This window comes from Rhinolophus hipposideros, assembly GCF_964194185.1.
Source record: "Rhinolophus hipposideros genome assembly, chromosome: 3".
In the NCBI taxonomy this organism is placed as follows: Eukaryota; Metazoa; Chordata; class Mammalia; order Chiroptera; family Rhinolophidae; genus Rhinolophus; species Rhinolophus hipposideros.
In genome coordinates, this window is record NC_138049.1 from 7026323 (window position 1) to 7050735 (window position 24413).

General features: G+C 46.4%; 1 protein-coding gene across 2 annotated transcripts in view; it reads right to left on the reverse strand.

The window, feature by feature from the left end:
- IGF2R (insulin like growth factor 2 receptor) overlaps positions 1-24413 on the reverse strand; it is a 100045-nt gene that overhangs the window by 60689 nt on the left and 14943 nt on the right. For both annotated transcript variants that reach the window (XM_081044609.1, XM_081044608.1), the window contains exons 2-5: positions 19372-19511; positions 9929-10056; positions 8310-8408; positions 2667-2799 (exon numbers count right to left, since the gene is read on the reverse strand). In XM_081044609.1, the coding sequence (XP_080900735.1) occupies positions 2667-2799; positions 8310-8408; positions 9929-10056; positions 19372-19511 (500 nt within the window). The remainder of the gene's footprint in view (positions 1-2666; positions 2800-8309; positions 8409-9928; positions 10057-19371; positions 19512-24413) is intronic.

The window sequence follows — 24413 nt, forward strand, 5'->3', positions numbered from 1 at the left end:
TTGGAAGACCTTGGACAAGCCAGCGACCTCTCTGAATGTAAGAAATGCGTATAGCACCACCTGCCTCAGGGCTGTGTGGGAGTGTGGGGAGAAGAAACGCGAGGTATTCACTCTGCACCTGGTAACACGAGGTGCCCAACGAACAGGGATCTTGCACTCATCCTCGTTAAGGAATGCACCTCCCTTCTAGAGAACTTCAGCATTATCCCCTTTCAAGCTATAACCAGACCAGAAAATGTGAGCACTCCATGGATTGGTGTGCAAAGGTGAATAGAATTGTGAAAAGAACACACAGACGGTTCTGGGTTCAAATCTTCAACCCACCACTTACTTCCGCTACAGCTTTGGTCTAACGACACAGCTCTCGTGGCCGGTGCCCCACCTCACAGGTTTGGAGGAGGAACAAGAAAAAGAACATAAGTGTATGGAGAGCAATGCCCAGACTTGACGACTACCGGCCGCAAAAGCCATGATTATTGCAGCTGTGCTTCTGGTTCCAGTGCATTTCTGTGACATCACCTGATATTTTATCCATCATGGGATAAAATATCATCTTCCTCCACTTGACTATATGCTCCCGCACAGCAGAAGCTTCCGTGCGGTCACTGCTATCACTCAGTTCCTCAATTAGAGCCTAGCACATAACAGGGGTTCAAAACTGAGCTCCCCCACGAATGAGTAAACATCACCTAGCATGGGTTTTAACTAAAGCCTTATCGATCACAGCCGGGAGGGTCACCACATCTTCTCCAGTCTGCCGAGAGGAGCCACAGGCTGATGGAAAGGACAGCGACCCTCATGGTCTCAAGCCTTTACTATGAAGTTGCACCAACGGGCAGTTTTGGTCCTTACCCAGCTGTGCCGTGCCTGCAGTGGGCTCAGTGCCCTCATGGTGACACATGAACAAGCCGTTTGGCTTACAGAAGATAAAATGTGCGGCAGGCGCCCCCAAGAGTGCAAAGAGTTAAGTAGACAGCAGGAAAGCCACAACTGTTCCTGAGCTTTGCAGGGTCACTTTCAAACACGGTCCAAGGCTCGGAGGCAATTTCCTGGGGATGGAGAATATCTGGGCAAAGATCGGGGCACCTCTAGTATGAACCAAAGTCACTGACGTACAACTCGAATTGCCAGTCAACTGGAAAGAAAAATACTGTTCTAAGAATATACCCAGTGAATTCAAATAATCCCCGAAATGATAAAAAGACCAGGAATCTAAATGTTTTCTAAATTAAAGTGGCGTCTTATTTCAGAATTCAATAATCTATAAGACTCTTCAACTTTATACTCAAATTTGAGTTACAGACCCATTTAAGACCAAGACTTTGTCTACCTTTTTCCAAAAGAATAAAAGCTGTCCTTTGAAGACAAAAGAATAACGATTAAAAAAACCTGACACAGAGCAGCCAGTTGTCTCAGGTGGTTAGAGCCCAGTGCTCATAACGCCAAGGTCGCCAGCTCGATCCCCACATGGGCCAGTGAGCTGCACCCTCTACAACTAGATTGAAAACAACGACTTTACTTGGAGCTAATGGGTCCTGGAAAAACACACTATTCCCCAATAAAAAAATTTTTGAAAATTAAAAAAAAAACCTGACATACAAAAAATTTAAGTGATCACTCTTGGCGAACCATGCATGTGGTACACTCACTTCTTAAAACAGTTTAGAAATAATAAACAAAATGGTACATAATGTGTATGTACAATTTGAAGAATAACTGTAAAGGAATATTCACGTACTTACTACCCAACAAGACCCTCACGTACTGAGTTTATTTTAAAAAAATTTTTCCAAGCTTTTCTAAGGCCAAAGTCCTATATGCTGTGTGAGAAATAAGAATGTAAAAACAAAAAAAAAAAAAACAAAAAAAAAAAAACCAAAACACAGAAAGATGATCTTTTCGTTAGTTAATTACGAGCAAGGTTTCCTCATGGCACAATCACAGCAAGGAAGCAGGTGGAGAAGTCCCAGCCTACGGGACGAACAATTCATAGCCCTTGAAAGAAACACCAAGCTAGGTTCTAGAAATCGCTGCTAGAACGAGCAAGGGCTCAGTAAAACTTCTCATGGCCCTTTTTAGATGAAGACCTTGTACAGCCTTCAGTTAATTATCAAAGACACCCAAGCTTCTCACGCCACCTTCAGAGAAAGCCAGGTAAGAAGTCGGCCCAAAACGAAATACACATCGTGACCGAGTGCCCAAGGACGTTGGGCATCCCTCTCTCTCTCTTACCCAGCCTGCAACTCAAAGCCGAGGGACTCGGGTACACACAGCTAGCTAGACACTCCTTCACCCCCCACTCCCCCGGGAACTCTGACTCCATTCTGCTCCAGCCATCCTCAGCGCCCCGGCACACCAAATCAATCCACTCTCCCCCATTTCATTGGAAGTAAGATTTACTGAAGAATCTTGAAACCCAAAGTGTCCGGCAGAGAAAACACACTGGGATGGACCAATTGTTCGAAGGGAATTTGCAAAGGAATCAATTTACTGGGGGCCAAGGACTGGGTTGTACACAGAGAATATCTTTTGGGACAAAAACCTTCTCAGGGGGCTTTGTCAGTGACCTGGATATGCAAGGAGGCGAATACAGGGGGGAGAACACAGGCTTTGAAACCTTCTAAGACATGCCTCACCCCCGCGCTCATGCCCACCCAAATTCAGACCTATGTCTCTGCAAATGTTGATGAACAGAGACGTGTCCGGATCAGAGTCATCCACCAAGTAAGCACCACTAATTTTGATGAGTGGATTTAAATCATGCTTCTTCAACTCTCCATCAAATGCATAGCACGGAACCTGGAAGAGAGGCGAGAAAGAAAGGTAAGTCTTCAACACACACCTTCCTGGGGCCAGTGGCTCAGCAGAGACTACGGCCGATGTCACATAACACTGGTCTCCAGGGCTCAAGGCCTATGAGGCTGTGATGTCCCCTGACGAAGCAAAGGCTGACGAGCGCTTCACAGTTAGTTCTCCTCACCCACGGCAGGCCTCTGCTTCTGCAGTCATCATCGCTCATGGGCATCCTTTTCCCTCCCCATGCAGGAGTACCAACCGCCTGATAAATGTCCTCCTTTGTCCTTCTGCCCCCTCGGCTATCATCCCAGAGCTGGGCAATTTATAGCAAAATCCCCTGACCTGTCCATCCTCATCATCTCCTCCCCTTCCTCCCCTGAATGCAGTCACGGCAGATGCTGACCCCACTCCGCCAAAACCCCTTCTGCCAGGCCACCACCAAACACCGTCAGATCCGATGCTCACTCTCAGCCGTAGCTGTCCCTTTGCTGGGCTCACAGTGGCATTTGATGCCACCGATCCTCCCGTCCTGGCCCAAAACCTTCGTCACTCTGCTGCCTGGCTCCCCAGTGGCTCCTGGTTTCCCTCTGCCCACTACCTGCTCTTACTCAGCTTCCTGGAACATTCCCCATCTTCCTTCTAACTTCAAACGCAGAGTCTCCACACCTGGCTTCTCAGACCACGTCCCCGTCTCCACTTGTGCCCCGGGTGATCTCATGCATTGCGTTCAATACCCACCACTTGCACCAAACGCAAGTCTCTAGCTGGGACATTCCTCCCGCTCCAGACTTAACAGCCAACCACAGCAGAATCTGTGTTTACAAACAGACTCGAGAGAAAATGCTGTGTCCAAACTCTGGTGCTGACATTTAGGATGACCATGAGCCCATCTAACCTCTGTGCCTCAGTGTCCCCATGCGCCATGTCAGTAATGGCTTCACAGAGCTGCTACAGGAATGAGCAGAGTAAGACGTGTAAAGCTCATGGCACAGCTCCTGGCTGTCCAAGTTGGTACAAGTGTTATTTGTTGTAGTTGTTATTTATCATTGTCACTTAGATACACAAAAGCATCTCAAATATAACATATTTAAAATGGGACTTCAATTTCTCCCCCAAAACCTGCTCTTACCTCAGTGCTCCCCATCTCAGCATGGCGCCATCCCTCGGCCAGTTGCTCAGGCCGAACCCTTAAGGTCATCCTAGATCCCACACATTCCACATCCCAACCGTGGATTCCACCCCCAAACCAGATTCTGGATCTACTCACTTCTTACCCTTGTCAAACCACCGCAATCTCCTCTTGCTATAGCCTCTTTGAACTGGTCCCTGCTTCCAGATTACAAGCCCCCTACCCTGCAGCCTATGTCCCCACAACCACTAGCTCCCCTGCTCAAAATCTACCAATGGCTTCCATCTCACGAAGAACAAAATTGCGTCCAACCACTGCACGCAGCCTCACGACCCCCAGTGCAGCTCAGCCCTGTGGCACTTGATGCTCCCCCTACCTGGAATGCATTTCCCAGATACCACATGGCTCTCTCTAAACCTCGTGCAGGTCACCTGCTCAGTGAGGCCTTTTCTAACGTGGCGCTCTCCACCTCTCCCTGTGCCTTGCCCGGCCTTCTTTTTCTTCACAGCACTGCTATGCAATAGCAGGGACGGCCACGGGCTGACTTGTCGCCTTCCTCTCACAAGAGTGGTACGCTGTCCGGGACAGGGCTTTGGCACTGCTGTAGCGCTGAGAGGGGCTCAGGACAACGCCTAGACCCGCACCTCTGTTCAGTAACATATGAAGACCACTTCCTCCTCTGGGCATCTAGTCCACCCTTACTGGGCTCTCATTTATAACCTCTCATCTCTATGATCTAATGGCCTCTGCTTTCTAAAATGTCAAGGAACCCATTACAGTTGCCAAGGTCCTATGCTTTAAAAGTTCTGCCTATTTCTGAAGGCAACGCATTCAAGCCCCGAGATGTGTCCAAGACTAAAAAGGGCCCCGGTCACCTACTTACCACCACCTACTGCTATGTCTTTATTCGAAACACCCCTGTAAGTCTTGCTTCCAAAACAATGTACTGGCATCATTTTAATCACCCCTGCAAAGCAACAGCCTAACAACTCGTGTTTTCTGCACTCATTTCAAAGTAGTCTGCTTCATCATCTTCTATAGATAATTTTCCTGAAATTTAGTCTTTTGGATTGCAGCCATTCACAGGCATGTTTACAAAGGTTAACTGCTTAATATTTAGCTTTCAGATTTTCCTTAGACAGATGCTATCAACCTGCAGGAATGCTCTGACCCAGTGACCTTCTGCCCCAGTCCTGTGTTCCAAGATTTCATGGCGAACTAATGGATTCCATCAAACAACCGATACCTCCTCACAGCCTCAGGGAACACATGAACTCGTTCCAACCAGATCCTCAAGGCAAAGCCCCCATGGCCTGTGCTGCTGATCAGAGATCCCCCTGACAACCGAGGCGCTTGGCACGTCTGGCATGACACACGCGAAGCCCGCAGGATCTGAAGGCCAGATGCCAAACGTAACGCTGCGTCCCACGTCCCACCCGAGAGGCGATGAAAAGAAAAGAAAGGTGTTCCTGCAGGCCGTCACTAGGATCTAGTGAAAGTAACCAGTGTCCCCACCCTGCAAACTGGGGGCCTGTCCTCCCCCAACAAGGTAATACAGAGTCACTAACTCCAGAGGGGAGCGACTCCGCTGACAGGTTAGATGGGAGACAAGCAGCACCTCTCCCGGCTACACAGTGAAAGCCTCTGAAAGAAAAGGGAGCAAGCAGGCTGGCCCACGGCTAGAGGGAAAGGTGGGGCCCCACTTGAAAGAACTCGCAGTTCTGAACCAGCTCAATTCCACCAAGAGGCCTGAGGGATTCCAGGAAATGAGGCCACAGACACCCAGCACAAGGCAGTTAGCCACCTCTGGCCGGCTCTCCACTCCAGGAAGGACTGGCAGACACACCCAACGCAGCGCCCCACAGAACTGGAGTGTGCCTCGGAAAGGCAGCCCAGGCTCCAGGGGGAAGTCCTCCCACTTCCTGCTCCACTGAGCAAAGCAATGGAAACATTCATGAGAGCAGGGACTGAGCAGCCGCGGGAGGGACGTGGTTGCCAGCTCCATACTCCACACACTGAATCAACCTTGTTACAAAATGCTACATGTATGTTGACCATATTTATGTAACTCTGGTACGTTCTGAATTTTCTGTGTTCCCATGAGTGCTATGGTAGGGGACGTCTGTCCACAATGTTTTAAAGAAACTATTACCTAGATAAACCCTACCAGAATCCACCGAACAAGCATTATAGCCGTCGTTTTAAAAGGCACTACTGTCTGGAACTACCACGACCTTTGCCCATCAAAACCTGACATGGCAATACTAACAAAAGAAATGAGGAGACATCAGTCAGGTGTGCAAATCGAGACTACACCAATTCGAAACCAAATCTGCCCTTTTTTTTTTAAAGAATGCGGAGTGTTTTACAAGTACATGAAACATTTGACGTAATTTTTTGAAGTTATACCATAGCCTGTAGGTGTAGTCAAATCTAACTGAAGACAGAGAAAAGGGGGTGTGCTTTATTATGATCTGGTAGCAGATTTGCTAACAGGGACAGCAAGGCTATTTTAGCAGCCATCACGCGCGTCAGTTTTTTCTGTCTAATGTACCTGCACCGAAGGCAGAAAGAAATTCAGGTTGTGAACAGATATGCCCTCCATACCTTTAGTCCAAGGGCTCCTGAAAGCAAGAACCCTTTCAAGAAATGATGAAATTCCTACTGCTTAACCCACAACAGGCCGTCAATAAATGGAAACTACATAAATAAAGCCCCAGCTGCTGACGAGAGCTAGAGATGATGACTGAAACTGCAACATTGTTCAGGCATCTTTAGATCAGCTTCTTCTAAGAGAAATTAAATGTCAGTGTTTTGAGAAAAACAGCTATACCTCCCTACTCCACTCCAAAAAAACAATTTAGAACAGAGCATATTTCTATAAAGGGCCACAGAATAAATATTTTAGGCTTTATGAGTCACGTAGGTCTCTGCTACGTACTCTTCTTTGCTTTTTTACGATCCTATAAAGATGTAAAGACCACTCTTAGTTCTGGGGCTGTACAAACACAGATCACGGCAAGATTTGGCCCACAGGCTGTACTTTGTGACTTCTGGCCTATAACATAAACAAAAGAGAGGGGCGGGAAATCACTCTTTCTTTCTTTCTTTCTTTAATTTGGAAAGCAAATTTTTCCCTAGGTGATGGGAGACACAACTGTCAGTTTAGCAAAGCAAGGGAAGAGGACAGCCGCTCAGTTAAACCAGAAAAAAATGGGTATCCCGATCAGGTTGCAGAATCAGGGCCCAAGGGAACAGGCGTGGGGCCTGGAAAGGTCTGGTGCCTCACGGGAGAGCAGACTGCAAACCTCTCTGCAGTTCTGAGATGCTTCTCCCGCCACTAACTGTTTACTGGCAAACAGTTCAACCTCCATTTTAAAATTTAGTTTAAATTTGACACCATCTCCTAAATTCTCGTGTCATTTCATCAGGCCTTATTTCTTTTCACCCTTGAAGCTTTTTTCTCCTTGACCATTCCCTATGCTCTTTCCTGGGAAGCAGCATTTTGCGTTCCCCTGCCCCTCATCTCACTGTCTTGTCTTTTGTAGACTGCCATATTTGAAAAGCCTGTGATCATTTATTATTCACAATTTAATATGGTTTTATTTTTTCAAAACAAATATCTTTTTTTTGCCGTTCTTAAACGATATTATCTCTTTGCCATTAGTGAAAATGATTCCCATTTGGCAGTTCCTAGCTCCTAAAAGAGCCTTTGAACTCAATCCTTCAGAACAGAAAACTAATGAAGAAAAGTGAGAATTATGAACCCATGAAGACTGTCTAGATGAGCACAGGAAACCACATTTAAGACCCAGGTGGTGGGAGAGGAGAAGCAGCCGAGGGAAGTGCCGTGTGCTCTCCTCCGTGGCCAGGCCAAGTCACGTGACAGAACCAACTGCAGAGCCTCTCATCTCGGGAACAGGATGCTTCATGGATCACCAACAATGACTTGACCAGAGAAAGAGTGGAAGGAATAGCAATAGTCCTTCAGTCTCTGAGGTGAGGTGGCAAAGAACCGGAGGGCTTGAATTCACAATCCAGAAGGCACGCCAAAGCTGGGAGATGGCACCTGGAGGCAGAGTGAATCATCTACTCCCCAGCTCAACCATGTTACTTAGTCACTGAGTTGCATAGCACCAGAAACCAAGAACTAACTTGCCTTACGTGGGTGAGCCATTCTATTTCGGTCACATTCTATGATATTTTAAACGCCCTGTCCTAAAAATAAGGACCATCCAGCACAATTTTAACAATTAAATCACATGACATGGAGTTTGAAAACGAAACAAAGATTTCCACCCCAAAAGGTTTGTGTCAGTATTTCAAATCTTAAGGGCCCCAGAATGTACTTCACAAGCATATAATCTTAAAGTGCCCTTGTTACCTCTTTATTAGCTTTAAATATGTCTTTCTTGCAGGCTGCAGTAGTCCTCCATTCAAAGTAATGCACACAGTCTGTTGCAGTTACAAATTCAGGAGTTCCCTATTAAAAATAAAATTAAAAGTTACCATACTACATATTGTAAAGTTTTCTTCTTTAAAGTTAGAAAGAGTAGAGGCTAATGAAAATTTTTAAAGTAGCAACAAGGGGGTGGGGGGTGGGTGAACCCAACTGTTCTAGTGCAACAAGGTCATGACGAAGTTCCCAAACCCAAAACTCTGAGACAAAAGCTTCATGAAATCATGCTGGAATTTTAGTGTAATCGGGCCAAAACTGTTCTACTGCCCCAACTATGCAAGTACAGTAAACTCATGGGAAGTAATCCTCGGAGTCCCTCTCTTCTCAAACTCCAAATGTTCTCTAAACCAAACGCTAACAAAATCAAAGCCAGAAAATGTGACCTCATGTTTCCTGTAAGCCAAGGGAGGAGGCCCCTGCAAACCCAACCGAGTTCCTACACCAGCCTCGCTTCAGACGCCCCCGTGCTGGGAAGCAGCCCCTCCCGACGGACTACAACCAATGTCAACTCCAAACGGAACCACACACAGCATTTCTGGGTGGCACACAACATGGCGAGAATTTACCTCTATGCTCCCATGTGCTAGTCTAAGGAGTTCTTCGCCATTCTGGTTCTTTTATGATAAACACAGACTTCTCGAAGGAAATCGGTGAAAATTAAAACAGCAGCTAGCTTATTCAGTAATGCAGACCTCCATATTTCATACTACAGCAAACAGATTTTTTTTCCCAAGGTCTCAGCATAGGCAAGTGCTGTTGATAGCCTGGTCCAAACTTAATGTAAGTTCTATTTTTAAAGTTCCTCAGATGATACACTGTGAGCCTGAGGACACAACAGTCACAGCACCAAATTCTAAAATAATATTTTAAAGCAATCTGGTAGCCACGTGAGTTTCACTCAATCTGATTTTTCTAAACATTTGAGTTCTTACTCTGATTAGAGAATATTCATAAGATCTGTATACAAATTGCCTTTCCTAAAAGCTAGCAATTATTTACTGAAAGTCCATTTCTAAAGAGTAAAGATTAAAAACAAAAAACCACATACAACATGCAGAGAGCAAGAACAACGATGGCCCCCTTCAACACTAGGAATACCCAAAAAGGTGGGGCTCCCCATTAGCCACTGGCAAAGGCCTTCCCTAGACAGGTGTCCGTCTCTCCAGTTTAATGTAAATGAGGAAAGAAAAACATTTGAAAAAAAACACCCATTGCCTAAAACCTATCAAAATAAAACAGTGAGAGAAGAGATTTTAGAAAGAAACAAAAATTTATTCCTGCAACATAAACATTAAACAGTGTTTCGAATTGTAGTTTTGCACAGGATGTGTATCAAGTTTCACTTAAAAGTTGTAACTACAGACTTAGGATTTTTTACTTATTGGTTCTCAATGGTGATGGCGATTTGGTCGGGGTTTCTGTTTATCTGTTTGTATTTTCAGTTTTGCTCCCTCATCCCTCCTGGAGCATCACCGTATCAAAACTTCCCACAGGGCAAACATCTTTAACCAAAACAGGACTATACAGTGGCTCTGAGAACTCACCAGGGTTTTCCCACACAGGAAGGTGACGCTACTCTGGACTTTGTGGCCTCTGCTCTGCTTCACATCGCAGTCCACTGTTGTGTTGAATTCCAGAAGAGTTCTGGTTGCACTTTTCAAAAGAGAGTCACCTATTTGGAGAGGAAAGAGTATGACCAAGCTATAAAATATTCACAACCATAAAGCCATTGCCAAGCAGAAGCAAATTAAAAGTGGCACTAATTCATCCAAAAGCTTATAAACTTACAAACTGTCCCTTCCCCAGAATTCTCCATCTCAGGAATAGCATCCCCATTCACCCAGCTCTTCAAGCCCCAAACAGATTCCACAAAGTCCTCTCTCTCATCTACTACATTGAAAACATCAGAAAGTCCTATTGGTTCTACCTCCATCTCAAATCCATCCACATCTCCCCACGTCTATTACTACTAAAACGACTATCATCTCTCACCTGTACTCTGGCCCCAGCCTCCTAATTGGTCCCCTTGCCTCCACTCTTGTCTCATCCCTCACCATACACTCTGCCCCAACCACCTTGCACCAGCAGTGTGATCATCAAAATTATGTATCAAAACCTATAACTCAGCTGCTGAAGTTCTTCAATAACTCCCCATCAAAGTGCTATAAAATTAATATTCTTTAGAATGGCCCAAAAGTAGGGTGATCATGTCTCAGTTTGCCTGTGACGTTACTGTAATAACCCAGAATTTTTTTAAAAAATCTATAAAATGTCAATATGGTGATGGTAGTTGGCATAGAAACAGAATAACTGACAGACTGGAATAGAGACTAGAAGAGAGAGCACAGATATTTGTGCAAATCAAACTTTAATCTGCGATACAAGTAATATACCAGATCAGTGGGCAAAGAAGAGACTGTTTAATAAATGGAACTGGAAACAAAATGGCAATCCATACGGGAAAAGAGAGAACTGGAGGCCTATGTAGCACCATATACAAAAATCAACTCTAAATGGATTAAAGACGTAAATATCTAAAAACAAACTTTAAAACTCTTAGTAAAAAATATAGCTATCTTTTAGATCATTATGTAAGAAAATATTTAAGATACAGCAGCATTAACTACAAAAAAAACTGATAAATTTGTCTTGCTAAATTTAAAAGTTTATATTCATCAAAAACTAGCTTAACGAAAACAGAAACAAGTTATAAACTGAGAGATACACAGAGCTGGCAAAGCACTGGCATTAAGAATATATATATATATATAAAAAAGAATATACATATATACATATATATATACTCACACATAAACAAAAAGAATTATAATTCTGGGAAGTAAAAGAAAATGAATGACCTCTGAGTGAGAGAGCTCAAAAAGAGGAGAGAGGAAGAAAAACACACACGTAGTCAAGATATGGTAAACTTTAATGTCAAAGGCAAAGAAAAAATTCTAAAGCTTCTAGGGAAAAAAGAATACGTCACATGCAATAGATAGCTCAATATAAAATGGACAAGACATGATCAGACAGAAGAAAAACATGTGTCAATAAATATATGAAGAAATGTTCAACATCATGGGTGAACAAGGAATTGCAAATCAACACCACATGGCATACCAATTACCACCATTCCATTGACAAAAAAAATTAAATGCCAAATGTTAGAGAAGGACCAGAGCTCTCCAACGTTGCATGGCATTATGCCCTACAATTGAACATTCACATATCCTGTGACCTAGCTATTCAGCTCCTAGGTATATACACAAGAAAAAGAAACATGCACACATATAACAAGAAGCAAGTGAAAAGAACACCTCATGTTCTTCACTCTTGGAAAAACCTGGAAACAACCCAAATGCCCACCAACAGAAGAGTGGATAAATTAACTTTGGTAGACCCACACAGTGTTACATAGGCATCAGAAGAAATAAACCACAGTAAAAGGTAACAACATAGTTGATTTTACCAATATAATACTGTTGTTACCACTTAAGTCCCAAGAAAGTTAAAAACATCACATAGACACACAGAGACTGGGGTGGGAGTGGGGGGAGGGGAGAGTGAGGAAGAGAGGAAGGAAGGAAGGAAGGAAGGAAGGAAGGAAGGAAGGAAGGAAGGAAGAAAAAATTTAAATAAAGGATGTGGGCTAATAATGATTTCCAGTGAGGGCACGTAGTGGTACGGAGGAACACACAGATAGTGCCTGTCAAATACCTAATTTTTGTTGGAAACATGGTTCGTTACATTATCCAAAACAACTATTTTAAAAAACAAAGAGAAAAAACATGTTGGTCCACAGATTAATGATGAGTGCATTATCACGAAGTCAGGATTATATGTGGTCCTATTCAATACATACATCTGAGATCTTTAAAAGGGAAAGAGAGAGAAAAGGAAGAGGAGGGACGAAAATTAAGATGCCTGTTGGAGAAAGGGTAATGGGTTTCAGAGCTGCCCCACATCATCAAACTAGACAGTACAGCGGTCCCTTGTCCTGCCTGCCTACGTGCAAGGTCTGCCTGAAATTTCCGAGGTCTGTTCGAAAATCTGTTTTCGGTCAAAGGGGTACAGAAGCCCTGCGGCTGCTCCGGGACCGAGGACAGCGCCCTGTGGACAGCTCCCGTAGCCCCGCCCACAGTGGGCAGGCCCAGGGCCGGGAGATGGGGCGGGGCTTTGGTGCGCTCCCGCAGCCCTGCGCTCCAGGAGACGCTGAGGGCTGGTGAGGCTGGAAGCGGCGCGCGCTGCGGCCACAAGGGGGCGCGCACGGACCGCAGCCCCCCCACCTTGAAGACCCTCCCCCACGCCTCCTGTCCCCCACTTTGCGACCCGTTCCGGCCCTGTGCCCAGAGCTCCTGGGGCCTCCTCATAACTGCTGAGCCCACCCTGAAAAGGAAACGAGAAGGTCCCTGGCCCTGGGCCGAGAGGGCTCCAGCCGAGCTCTGCCGCCGCAGCGCGGGGCACCGGCATCCCTCAGCATCAGGCCCTTCGGCATCGCGCCTGCCCATCCATCTCGCCTTCCTCCTCTGCCCGCTCCGCCCAGCGGCCGAGACCGGCTGCCGACCCGGGCATTCCGGGAGAGGCCGCAGCGAACCGCGGCAGCGAACCGCGGCAACCGGCCAGCCTGGCCGTCCTCCCCGGACAAGAGCCGGGCGAGGACTGCGGGGCGGCGGCCAGCACGCCAGGCCCACGGCCAGCTCCCGAGGACGGCGCCAAATGGGCTGGGCCGCGCTCGCCGGGCCCGCCAGACCGCGCCGGGTCCTCCAGACCGCGCGCCGGGCCCGCCAGACCACGCTCTCCAGGCCGGGTCCGCCAGCCCAGACCGCACTGGCGGGGCCCCACCAGACCAGACCGCGCCGGGTCCTCCAGGCCGCGCTCTCCAGGCCGGGTCCTGCAGACCAGGCTGCGCGCGCCAGGCCCGCCAGACCGCGGTCCCCAGGCCGAGCCCGCCAGACCAGGCCGCGCTCGCCCAGGCCCGCCCGGCCGCGCCGAGTCCTCCAGACCGCGCTCTCCAGGCCGGGTCCGCCAGACCGCGCTGGGTCCTCCAGACCGCGCGCTGGGCCCGCCAGACCGCGCGCTGGGTCCGCCAGACCACGCGCTGGGCCCGCCGGACCGCGCCAGGCCCGCCAGACCGCGCGCACCAGGTCCTCCCGACCACGCTCTCCAGGCCGGGTCCGCCAGACCAGGCCGCGCTCGCTGGGCCCGCCAGACCAGGCCGCGCTCGCCGGGCCCGCCAGATCGCGCCGGGTCCTCCGGACCGCGCCGGGCAGCGCGCGCCAGGTCCTCCAGACCGCGGTCCCCAGGCCCGCTGCTCCAAACCAGGCCACGAGCTCCAGGCCCACCAGGCGGCGCTCTCCAGGCCGGGTCAGCCAGACCAGGCCGAGCTCTACAGGCCAGGCCGCGCCGGGTCCTACAGACCCTGCGTACCGGGCCCGCCAGGCCGCGCTCTCCAGGGCCCGCCAGGCCTCGCCGTGTCCTCCAGGCCGCGCTCTCCAGGCCCGCTCCGCCCGATCAGGCCGAGCTCGCCCGGGTCCACCAGAACAGGCCGCATTGGCGGGGCCCCACCAGACTAGACCGCGCCGGGCCCTCCAGGCCACGATCCCCAGGCCGGGTCCTGCAGACCAGGCTGCGCGCGCCAGACCCGCCAGACCGCGGTCTCCAGGCGGAGCCCGCCAGGCCAGGCCGCGCTCGCCTGGGCCCGCCAGACCCAACCGCGCTTGCCGGGCCCGCCAGGCCGTGGCAAGTCCACCAGACGGCGGTCTCCAGGCCGGGCCCGCCCGACCACGCCGGGTCCGCCAGACCGCGCGCTGGGTCCGCCAGACAGCGCTCTCCAGGCCGGGCCCTCCAGGCCGCGCTCGCCCGGGCCCGCCAGACCAGGCCGCGCTCGCCAGGACCCGCCAGACCAGGCCACGCTCTACCGGCCAGGCCACGCCAGGTCCTCCCGACTCTGCGCACCAGGGGGCCCGCCAGGCCGCGTTCGCCCGTACCCGCCAGGCCAGGCCACGCTCTACCGGCCAGGCCGCGCCGGGTCCTCCAGACCCTGCGGACCAGGCCCGCCAGGCCGCGCTCGCCCGTACCCGCCAGACCAGGCCACGCTCTCCAGGCCAGGCCGCGCCGGGTCGTCCAGACCCTGCGCGCCAGGCCGCGCTCACCAGAGCCCGCCAGACCAGGCCGCGCTCCGGGCCTCCCAGGCCTCGCCTGCAACCCTCGGCGTCCCCGGCCGAGCCCAGCCGAGCTCGCCACTCGGCCTCGCTGAGGCTGCAAGGCCTGGCGATCCCAGCCTCCCGGGCGGCCCCAGGGCACACCGCACGGCCCCCGGGCCTCGCCAACATATCCATCAGAGCCTGCCAGGCAGGCAGACAGCCCTCTCCATGCTAATCACCAGTGTGCTCGAGCAAGGCTTCCCTGGCTCCCCACTCTCCCGTCTAATATCGTGTCGTGCCGTTCAAAGTGGACTATCACATCAGTTGTTTCGCCAAACTGAAAAAGAATCCTCTCTACCCAGATTTCCCTCCAGCTACTGCCTCATTTTTCTGCTCTTTATATCAACACTCTTTAAAAGAGATTTCTATTCTTGCTACCACCGATTATCCCCTTCAGATACTGCCCCTTGTCCCCTGCACTGGCTTTCCCCCCAAGAGCCACAAGACTCACTCACTCCCTCAGCTTCAAGTCCTTGCTACATGTCACTTTCTCAGCAACACGTACCCCACTTAATATCCCTGAACACACCCGAGACCGCCAGCACTCCGAACTCTCCTTCCCTTTCTTTTTTACAGCACTCATATTCTAATATACTACTTAGTCATTGTTGTTTTTGTCTGTAAGCTCCATGTGAAAAGGGATTTTTGTCTGTTTTAGTGACTGATTCATTCAAGTATTTGTTATAAATAAATGAATATTAAGTGTTTGCTGTTTTAAAATATAATTTATTCATGTATATTTTAAAATGTGAATTAACCAAGTAAATCAGAATAAAACATACAATTTATTGAACCATCCCCAGATGGTTAGTTGTTCCAGCATATCTGCCACAATTAACGCTACAAAAAAAGATTGTACAAAAATCTATGTACAGTTCCAACTCCTCTATCTATTGGTAAGATTTACAAAAGTAGGTTACAGGAATATGTTTTAAAATTTAGCAGATATTGCCAGACTATCAGGAGAGACCATAAATGGAACAAAAACATGAATTATATCTAAAACTCAACCAGATATCTTAAAATATCCAATAGAATTGTATCGTTTTAAGAAAGTAATGAAAGAACATAGGGCTTAAGAAGATATTTTCACATCTTAATAGTGATAGATGCGAAATTCAAACCAGTGACCACCCTGACGGCTGTTGTAGAATTCTGTGAGCGCACACAGGAGCCCCACAATATAAGTATCACCTGAAGTAAGGGCCAGGCTCCTGAGTGAATGAGGTCACTTGACACAGCGATCATAACCAGATTCACTGTGTCCTACCCCAGTCACCAACAGGAAGGCAGCCAGAATTCCAGGCTTTTGTGGTGAGTAACCTCAATTAACAATCTTCCCTAGTGGGCACATTCCCTTAGTTCAACGGGCTGGTAACAGGCTTCCTGAAGTAGACATAGAGCTTTTAACTCTCAGAAAGATTAAGGTAAAACCATAGCATTCATATTTAGGATGTCAGAAGGAATGTGAACATATTCAGCATTTTCACAAACTTGCAATGTTTAATGTCATAACTCCAGTTCAAAGGTTATAACTGAGCAACTGATTTAGACTGTGACACGATATTAGAACATCCAAGAGAATTTCAGATTCATCACATTTATGTTTAAAGTATTAAATATAAGTTTAAAGTATTACATTTTTATCAGAGCTTAAGTTTTAACTGGCAGTTCACATACCTGAAGTACTTTAAAAGGGACTCAACTATATGAAATGCATACATCATTTAAAAATGTGAAGATGATTCAACTAGGTTGTAAATGAAACCAAACGTTCACAGGCCTGATAAAAGTGAATGCTAACCTCTGATATATCTAACAATATCTTTTGCCTAAGGAAAAACTAACTAATGTATGACTTGTTTTTAATCAAAAATAACGTAACATTATAATATTATTTGAACCAAAGTTGGGGTCTTATTCCTTTCTAAGTATAAAAACTGCCCTGTGGGCACTACAAAACTCACATCAACGATTATTTTCCCTAGAGAGTTGCAGACAACCATCCTCCTATAGCAATACATGAAATGCCCGTTTCTAGGCTCTTTGTCAGCGCTCTATGATGTGATACAACCATTTAAACTTCTGCCGATCTGATTACAATTTGACTGGGGGGAAAAATGAATTTCGTTTTTGCTTTGATTGGCATTTACACCTGGCTCACTAGTGAAGCTGCACTGACCATCAGGATTTGCTCTTTGCAAAAGGCCTGTTCTGAGACTTTGCCATTTTTCTCCTGGGTTATCTGTCTTATCGTTTATAAAGAGAAGCTCTTAGCTCTTCCAGATTATATTTCTATTTTACTAGGTTTTTTCCCCAATGTCCTATTGTCTTTTCACTTTTCATATAACTGATCTGTAATTTCTGTTATATGATATGGAGAGGTCTGACGCTGTTTGCTAACAGATAAAATACCTAAATTATACCAAAATTTTTGGTTATACATGAAGTTCTGATATCTATTTGGACCTAGTGCCATACTAACTCTCCTGTTCCTCTGATTTATCGGGAGTTTTTGTGGCTGTTCTCAAAATTCACATTTTTTCCCTCTCTAGAGAGTTCAAAGGGAGTTAGTTTCTCAGGAGTTCAGATTTCCCGTCATGGTTCCATTTTAGCTCTGGACCTGTCTGAGCACCTCTATGACTTTCAGACAACACAGCCCTAAGTAAGTACGCAGACTCTGGAGCTGGCCTGTCAGCATTCAAATTCATAGCCAGGCAACCTCTGGCAAGCGGCTTATTCATTTTGTACTTCAGTGTCTTCATTTATAAAATGAGGGGAATAAAATTACTTACTTCCAAAAGTTGCTGCATGGATTAAATGAGATTTTTTACTTAAAAACATAACACCTGGCACATAACAGCACAAGAAATTTAGTTATTATTTTGTTATAAAACAAAATGTGTAATAACAATTTTAGTTATTTCCATTGAATAACACAAATTAGCAAAATTAGATCTGATTCAAGATTACCTGTGTCTAATATTAATGTCACTGTCACCCACTCACACTAGTTTGCTTTCTTGAGTTGAAGGACAGGGCAACCGTGGACAGTGCTGAAAGTATTCACCACCTAGCAGACTCCTCTCCCTTTGGGAGTCTGAAGCTCTGGGAAACGTACCTGTCATGTGTGTCTGGGAGTAAAATGAGATTGGAAACTGCTGGTGTATGTCACCGTCGACCTGTAACTAAGCTTTTAACTCATCTAGTTACCTTCAGCCTCTCAAGACACTTTAACCACCCTCTGTTCTTCCATTGGGCCCAGCTTTCTACAAATGCATTTCAGCAGATCACCTCTCCCATGACCATCACAAAGAATCTAAAATGGATCCACTACAAACACCAGAATGGATCAACTCTCCTGCCTGGCTTTCAAAGCCTACCTAACTTGGTCATTCTCAAATTTTGTCCAACCATGCCAACCTCACAAATCACCCTCCGAATGACCTGTCTGCATCTAGTATTGGTCTATGTTACACAAGACTAGACCAGACGACCACAAGCTAAAAGACACACTTTCATTAGCCAAAAATACTACAGTCAAGCATTATAATGAAGTCAATAAGAAAACTACTCTTCCTCTTTCTGAAAACCTGAGCTACATTAACCAACAGGTCCACTTGTGGCCTCTCTCCATGAATCATTAGAAAATTCCAACCAGGAAAACGGCAATCTCACTTGCAAGTTTTTTAAGTATATTGCAAAATAATAAAATTTGTCTGACCCAAGAGTTCACAACAACCTGGAGCTTCCTCAGACCTCTATCCGGGGCTGCAAATTCCTCTTACCGTGTTTTCAGTCCAACAGTCTCCTTCATGGGAGAGAGGAAAACCAAACAGGAGTTGGGCCTCAACCAGCAGAACTTGAAGACCTCTCTCTCCTTACTCTAAATATGACCTGCTAGAAAGCTCTTTTAACTATGTTGGGAATTTCCATTCAAAATGACAGGCAGAGCTACTACCATTGGGGCTGCACCTCCCAAAGCCAATCCCCAGTCACGGGCTGCCTCCATTGCATGACGGTCCCTCACCATGAGACATCACCAAACTGCCTTGGGCAAAGGTCACCACTGACATCCATGCTACCAAATCCTAGGACAACAGTGGCTGCTTTTATGTCTGCCCCACACCTATGTCTTCGTGGAGGCATCTGCCCCTTTCTCACCCCACATAACTTGGTAGGGCTGCCAGCCCACTTGGATCCATCTTCCTCACCAGAGGAAGGGATCCTGACCCCACAGGAGGGCATATGGGGAAATAAAATGAGCCCTAGCAAAGATGGACTTGCACTTTTTTCCCTGGGACTGCCAGTCCTTAGGACTATTGAATTGTTAATGTAAGCCTAAAACCAATGGCCATCTTTGACCCCATGTGACTACAGGCTGCCTGAGAATCAAACCACCACAGAAGAAAGCGGAACGTTACAAGGGAGAAAGGGACTGGACACTAAAGGAAATGAGGTGAAGGAGGGAGAGAAGAAAAGAGAGCATTTAAGAAAGAGATGAGAAGGCAAAGGTTCATAGGAAACATCCTTCTATCTCACTAAATACAAATGCAAATAATTCTTTGTAATGATTGACTACATAGTATCCACTAGCTGGAAGTAACCTAATTTGATCTCATGGTGGACACTTAAATTATTACCACTTGTAACTATTATAAAACATAAAACGTACCTTTTGGATTATAAGCAAATAAAATTGTGTAGATAGCTACATACACAGAGTCATTTTTTGCAAAATTTGGATTCTTCACATCCAGTAATTTATGAACAGATTTACTTACCCACGGAACGATAGCTGCCTGTCTTCAAGTCGTGCACACAAACAGCACTTGATGTCCCACACTGGGCAATACCCACATTTCCGCAGACGCTGATTTTATAAAGCATGTGATTTCTGGTATCAACAGCTTCCCAAGTATAACTAAAAAGGAGGAAAAACAATTTGTCACTGTCACTGATCTGCCAATAATTAAACTTCTCTAGTTTTACATTCAAGCCACATCTGCTTAAGAGGACCACAACTTTCATTAACCAAAAATACTGAAATCAACTACGTATGTTAAGTTGAATAGAAGCCAGGGCAGAAACCACTAAATACCACCCTGCTCTGGTTCGATCCGCCCTGAAGCCACCTCAAGACTCAGGGATGATCAAAATTTTTAGAATTCTACCGTTAACTTAAGAATATCAACCCAGATAAGTAATTGCTCAAGAGTCACATGGATATAAGACAGTAACTGATCCGATCACACTGGAATGCTGAAAAGTCCAAGGAGTGTTGTTGTTGTTGTTGTTGTTGTTGTTTTTACTTTATTTATTTTATTTAAAAACTAGTTGTGGTATGAAAGACAGTTCTACTTCAGGTTTTACCTTTTACAGCTACAGTTCAGATTGGAGCTGATAAGACGAGGGTATGCAATGAGTGCCTGCCTATCTGACTCAAAATCAGACTTTTACTTTGGGTTGACCCACGGCAACAAGCATTTTACATACATTAACACTCACTGTCTGCTCAAACTTCTGACAAAGTAGCTATTGACTAATTGCTAATAAATCAATCTGCATAGTTGGGACAAAATAATGGCTTCTCAGTTCTGTCAAAACAAGTATTCTCAATTCTCCACTGTGGGAGAATGTTTCATCCATTTTGTAAATGGGGGTCATTTCCTCAGCCAGGGTAGAGACAGGAAATGAGGAACGTGACTAAAAAGTTCCCTGCGAAATGCAAAGATACTGTGTTAACTCAACGGAATTGCTGAAAGGAAGGGAGATAAATTAACTCAGAATCCCACAGTAGGCTCAGCCTAGCGGGGAGTTGTGGCGGGCCTAGGGGGAAGACGTAAGGTCACCACTCGTGTTTCAGGAGCTTTCTACCCACAGCAGTATCCCCTGGATGACAGAAGGCATTCCTTCACCAAAGGAGCAGTCCACTCCCCAGAGCTGCCCTTCCACTGGGTGTCAGGGATGACTGGGCATAAAGCACCAGGCAACACCCCCTCCGGCCTAGAAGTCTCCCCTGCAGCAATGGAGGAACCCCGCAATGGGGTTGTCCGCAGGCAAGGCGCCCAGCATTCTCTTGAACGTCGGTCTGACATCCACCTGCCAAGCAGCCCAGGGACATACGCACACGAGCACACGAAGGCATTCAGACAGGGTGGTGGACTGCTCCCCTGAAGTTCTGACAGCCACCGAACTGTGAGAAACCTGAAAAACAGGCTGGTGTGCTTGTGAAGTGCCCACCTTGGGGTGACGCCAGCGGGAAAGCAGTTGCCAGGAACCTTCCTCCACCAGCTCAAGAGGAACACCTCAGAGCTATCTCCTAGAGTCAGGAGGGTGCACCGGCACAAGAAAACAACCCAAGTATTTCCAGGCAGGAGAAAGTCATCATTAAAGGCCTGTTTCCGGTGACTTCACTACCCTTTATTCATTTGCTTCACAAATATCCTTAAGTACTTAACTGCAGAGGCACAGAGGACAGGAATGGTCAAAACAGACACAAAAGACGCACTGCCCTCCTGGTGTGTGTTCCAGGGGAGCAGGGAAAACAAACAGGAAAACAAACACACAGGATAATCCCAACTACTAATCCTGTGCTACTCAGACAAAAAAAATTGCCTCACTTGACAGAAAATGACTGCGCAGCTACATGAGTCTGGGACGTCTTCAGAGAGGATATTTGCCCAGGGCTTGAATGACAAAAAGGAACAACCCAGGGGTAGATATGGTGGGAAGAATATTCCAGCAGTCGGACTGGCTGGCCAAGGCAAGGTCCTGAGGCCGAAATGAACTCAGCCCGTTGGTGGAAGAGACAGGAATGTGACGCGGCTGGAGCCGGTGGCTGAGGACAGGTGTGGTCAGACACGGAGACGCACGGCCACGCGGGGCCTTGCAGATTAACGGAAGCAGCTTTGACTTTGTATTTGAAGCAAAGGAAGGCCATTCGAAGAGAAGACACTATGGATTTTTCCTTAAAATTTTAACCCAGTGTTTTATTAGCAGAGTACGACGCAGTAAAACTTTTCCATTAATTATGGTTAGTTGAGGAAACGGCTAACCTCTTATTCAGGAGCCATGACTAAGTTCTTCCAGGATACTAGACATCAAATTTAATACCTTAGCAGTGTCATCATTCAGGAGTTTCACAATCCCACACATACGAGACGGGTATGTACAGGTATCATTTTAGAATGAGTCGACTGGTAGAAATCAACTCTAAAGAAATCCATACAATACTTAAAATACTATGCTTTTCTTAAAAACAGAAATCCACTGCTGTTTTTGTAGAGGTTTAAATAAGGTAGATGTATAGAGTGTGTGTTTAGGAAGCAGAGAAAAGAGTTGGAAAACAATAAAATGAGGGATATTGTCCTGCTTACCTGGAAATTAGGGTCCCTAGAAATAAAAAGTGTTGCTCCATTCATATTTGCTTTGTCAAGAGTTATCAAACTGATCAGTGTTGACAGGAGCAGGAAGGGAGAGTCCTCTGAAAGCACTTGAGTGCTGGCTTTATTTCAGGGGGATGATTTAACCGCTTACCACAGGGCAGCCCCTCCAGGCTGGCACCCTCGACGCCACTCACACCCCCAACCTGTAGCACTCGATGTCCTTAGTCACACCACTTAAAAGATGGCCACGGCATGTGCCTAAACTACACGACCAAAGCATCTGCAGGCTATCCATACTTGAGACATTCTGAGACCGATGGACGTATGTCTACTTTAAAACAACCAACCAAGCGGAGAGCCTCGTATCATGAGGAGCGCGGGAATAATCACTTGGTTGAAATAATCTATCTGAAAATTCATGAATTATTTTCCAAATACTAGTGTGTATTCTGGTATACACCCTAGTGAGATTAAATTATCATCTAGATATGCTTCCATTGGTACTAAATACTTTTTAAAGACTATTTCACAATAAACTTGGAAGTCATATAAATATTTGATAGCACTGTTTAAGAAAATTACGTGTTTGAAACCAGTTGATTCTAGACTCCTTGCCAGATAAAGGCCAAGCCACCAGAATGGCCTAGGCTGAAATCATTCTTTAAATTTATGTTAACATTTAAAATCACAATGATCATAGTATAGAACCAGAGAGTGGTTTCAGAGGCAATAAAAGTATCACAGACAAAGTTAAATTTCATGATATCTTTGAGGAATTATAAACTTTTGCCCAAAAGCTTGTCCACTAAAAAATTCTCTACCTGAAGTAAACATGTACAGCCAAAATTAAGGAAACCCAACATGACTCATTTAACAGCCAAGTGAGACCATTCCACTGAGATTCACAGAAAAAAAGTCTATATCCCAGACAAAGCTATTTGGGCTTACACAAGTAAAGGCTTAAGGGGAATAAAAATTGACAGGAAAAAAAAAATGAGACCAACATATTTGATCAAAGAGAAAACTAAGCTGTATATTAAAATTTTTAAATTTTGGCAAGAAACAAACCTCTGGAAGAAAAATATTTGCAAGCTGTGTGGAAATGTAGTATTAAACACACACACACGTTGTAAATATATTTGCTAGACTAGCATCTCCTGCAGTAGGATGGGTATGAAAACCCAGTGGGCATTTGCTTGAAACTCTACCACCCATCTCAGTGTCGAGTCTTCTAAAAGTCACTAAAGCTGCAGGCTAGCCTCCATCTCATCTGAGGGAAACGGGGAGGGGGGAGGACCCCAAAGGCCCAAGGAAGCAGATGGTCAACAGGAACATCACCCAGAAGCCCTTCCCACTATCCCAGCCTTGAAAAATGTGGTTAATATCCTCAAAGGAGGCAGCCGATTCCAAGTCAGAATTGCTCTTCTGGACACAAAACCATCTGTGCAAGAACTTTGGCTTTGAAAATTAGCTAAAGCAAGCAAAATCCTTGCCATTTTACCTCATTTTCCAGAGGGTAAAATGTACGCCCCTCCCACTCTCAGAAAAATCCAAATTCACTTCAAAGCTAACCTGCCAATGCTAGATATATGCAGGTACAAACACTAAGTTCCCCTGGTCCACAGCTCTGATGCCGACCCCGCTAGCCTTTCCCACCACTCAATGCCAGATCTTCTCAAGGACCCCACTGCAAAATTACTAAGGACAGTAACCGCCCTGCCTCCCTGAACGAGGACCAGCAGGCACAGAATCAATGTTTACTGATGGGTGGAGTGGCCGAAGAACCATCACAGCACAACACTCGCCACAGGCGGAACATCTCCCGAGCAAAGCCACCTGAGCACTTGCCAATAGGATTCAACTCTCCCGAATTCCTCAGCTTTGGAGGCAGAGAGTACAAGGCTCAGAAGGATCAAGCCCCCAGGTCCATCTGGGCCCCAAGGGCGAATGCTTAACCACTACAGTAAACGGCTGCACTTATTTTCAATTCTTAAAAGTTTTTTAACTTTTCAGGAAATATTCAGTTTCAATTACAACACTGAAACTAGCAAAACAGTCCACAAAACTTTAGAGTTTCAATATTGTCATAATAAATGCCATCAAAATGACAGATTCTGTACTGTGTAGAGATTTCAAGGGTGAGTCCATTTGAGTTTAGCCCCTGAGAAAAAGCTAAGAACTTTTTGAAGATCCAGGCGGTACGATGTCACGCTGATCAACGATCAGACACGTTTCTTCGCTCAAGTTCTTCCCCACATTTTAAACTTCTGCTGCTCTTTCTGCCACCCCCACCCCCACAACCCGGTCCAGTTCTGCTTCCTCTTTTGCCGTCTGAATTGCCAAACACCAGAGGCACCACCTCCTGCAACCTCTCGTCCCTCGTCCAACTGGTATCCATAGAAAGAATAGCAATTCCCTCAGCCCCCTCCCTCCCACTG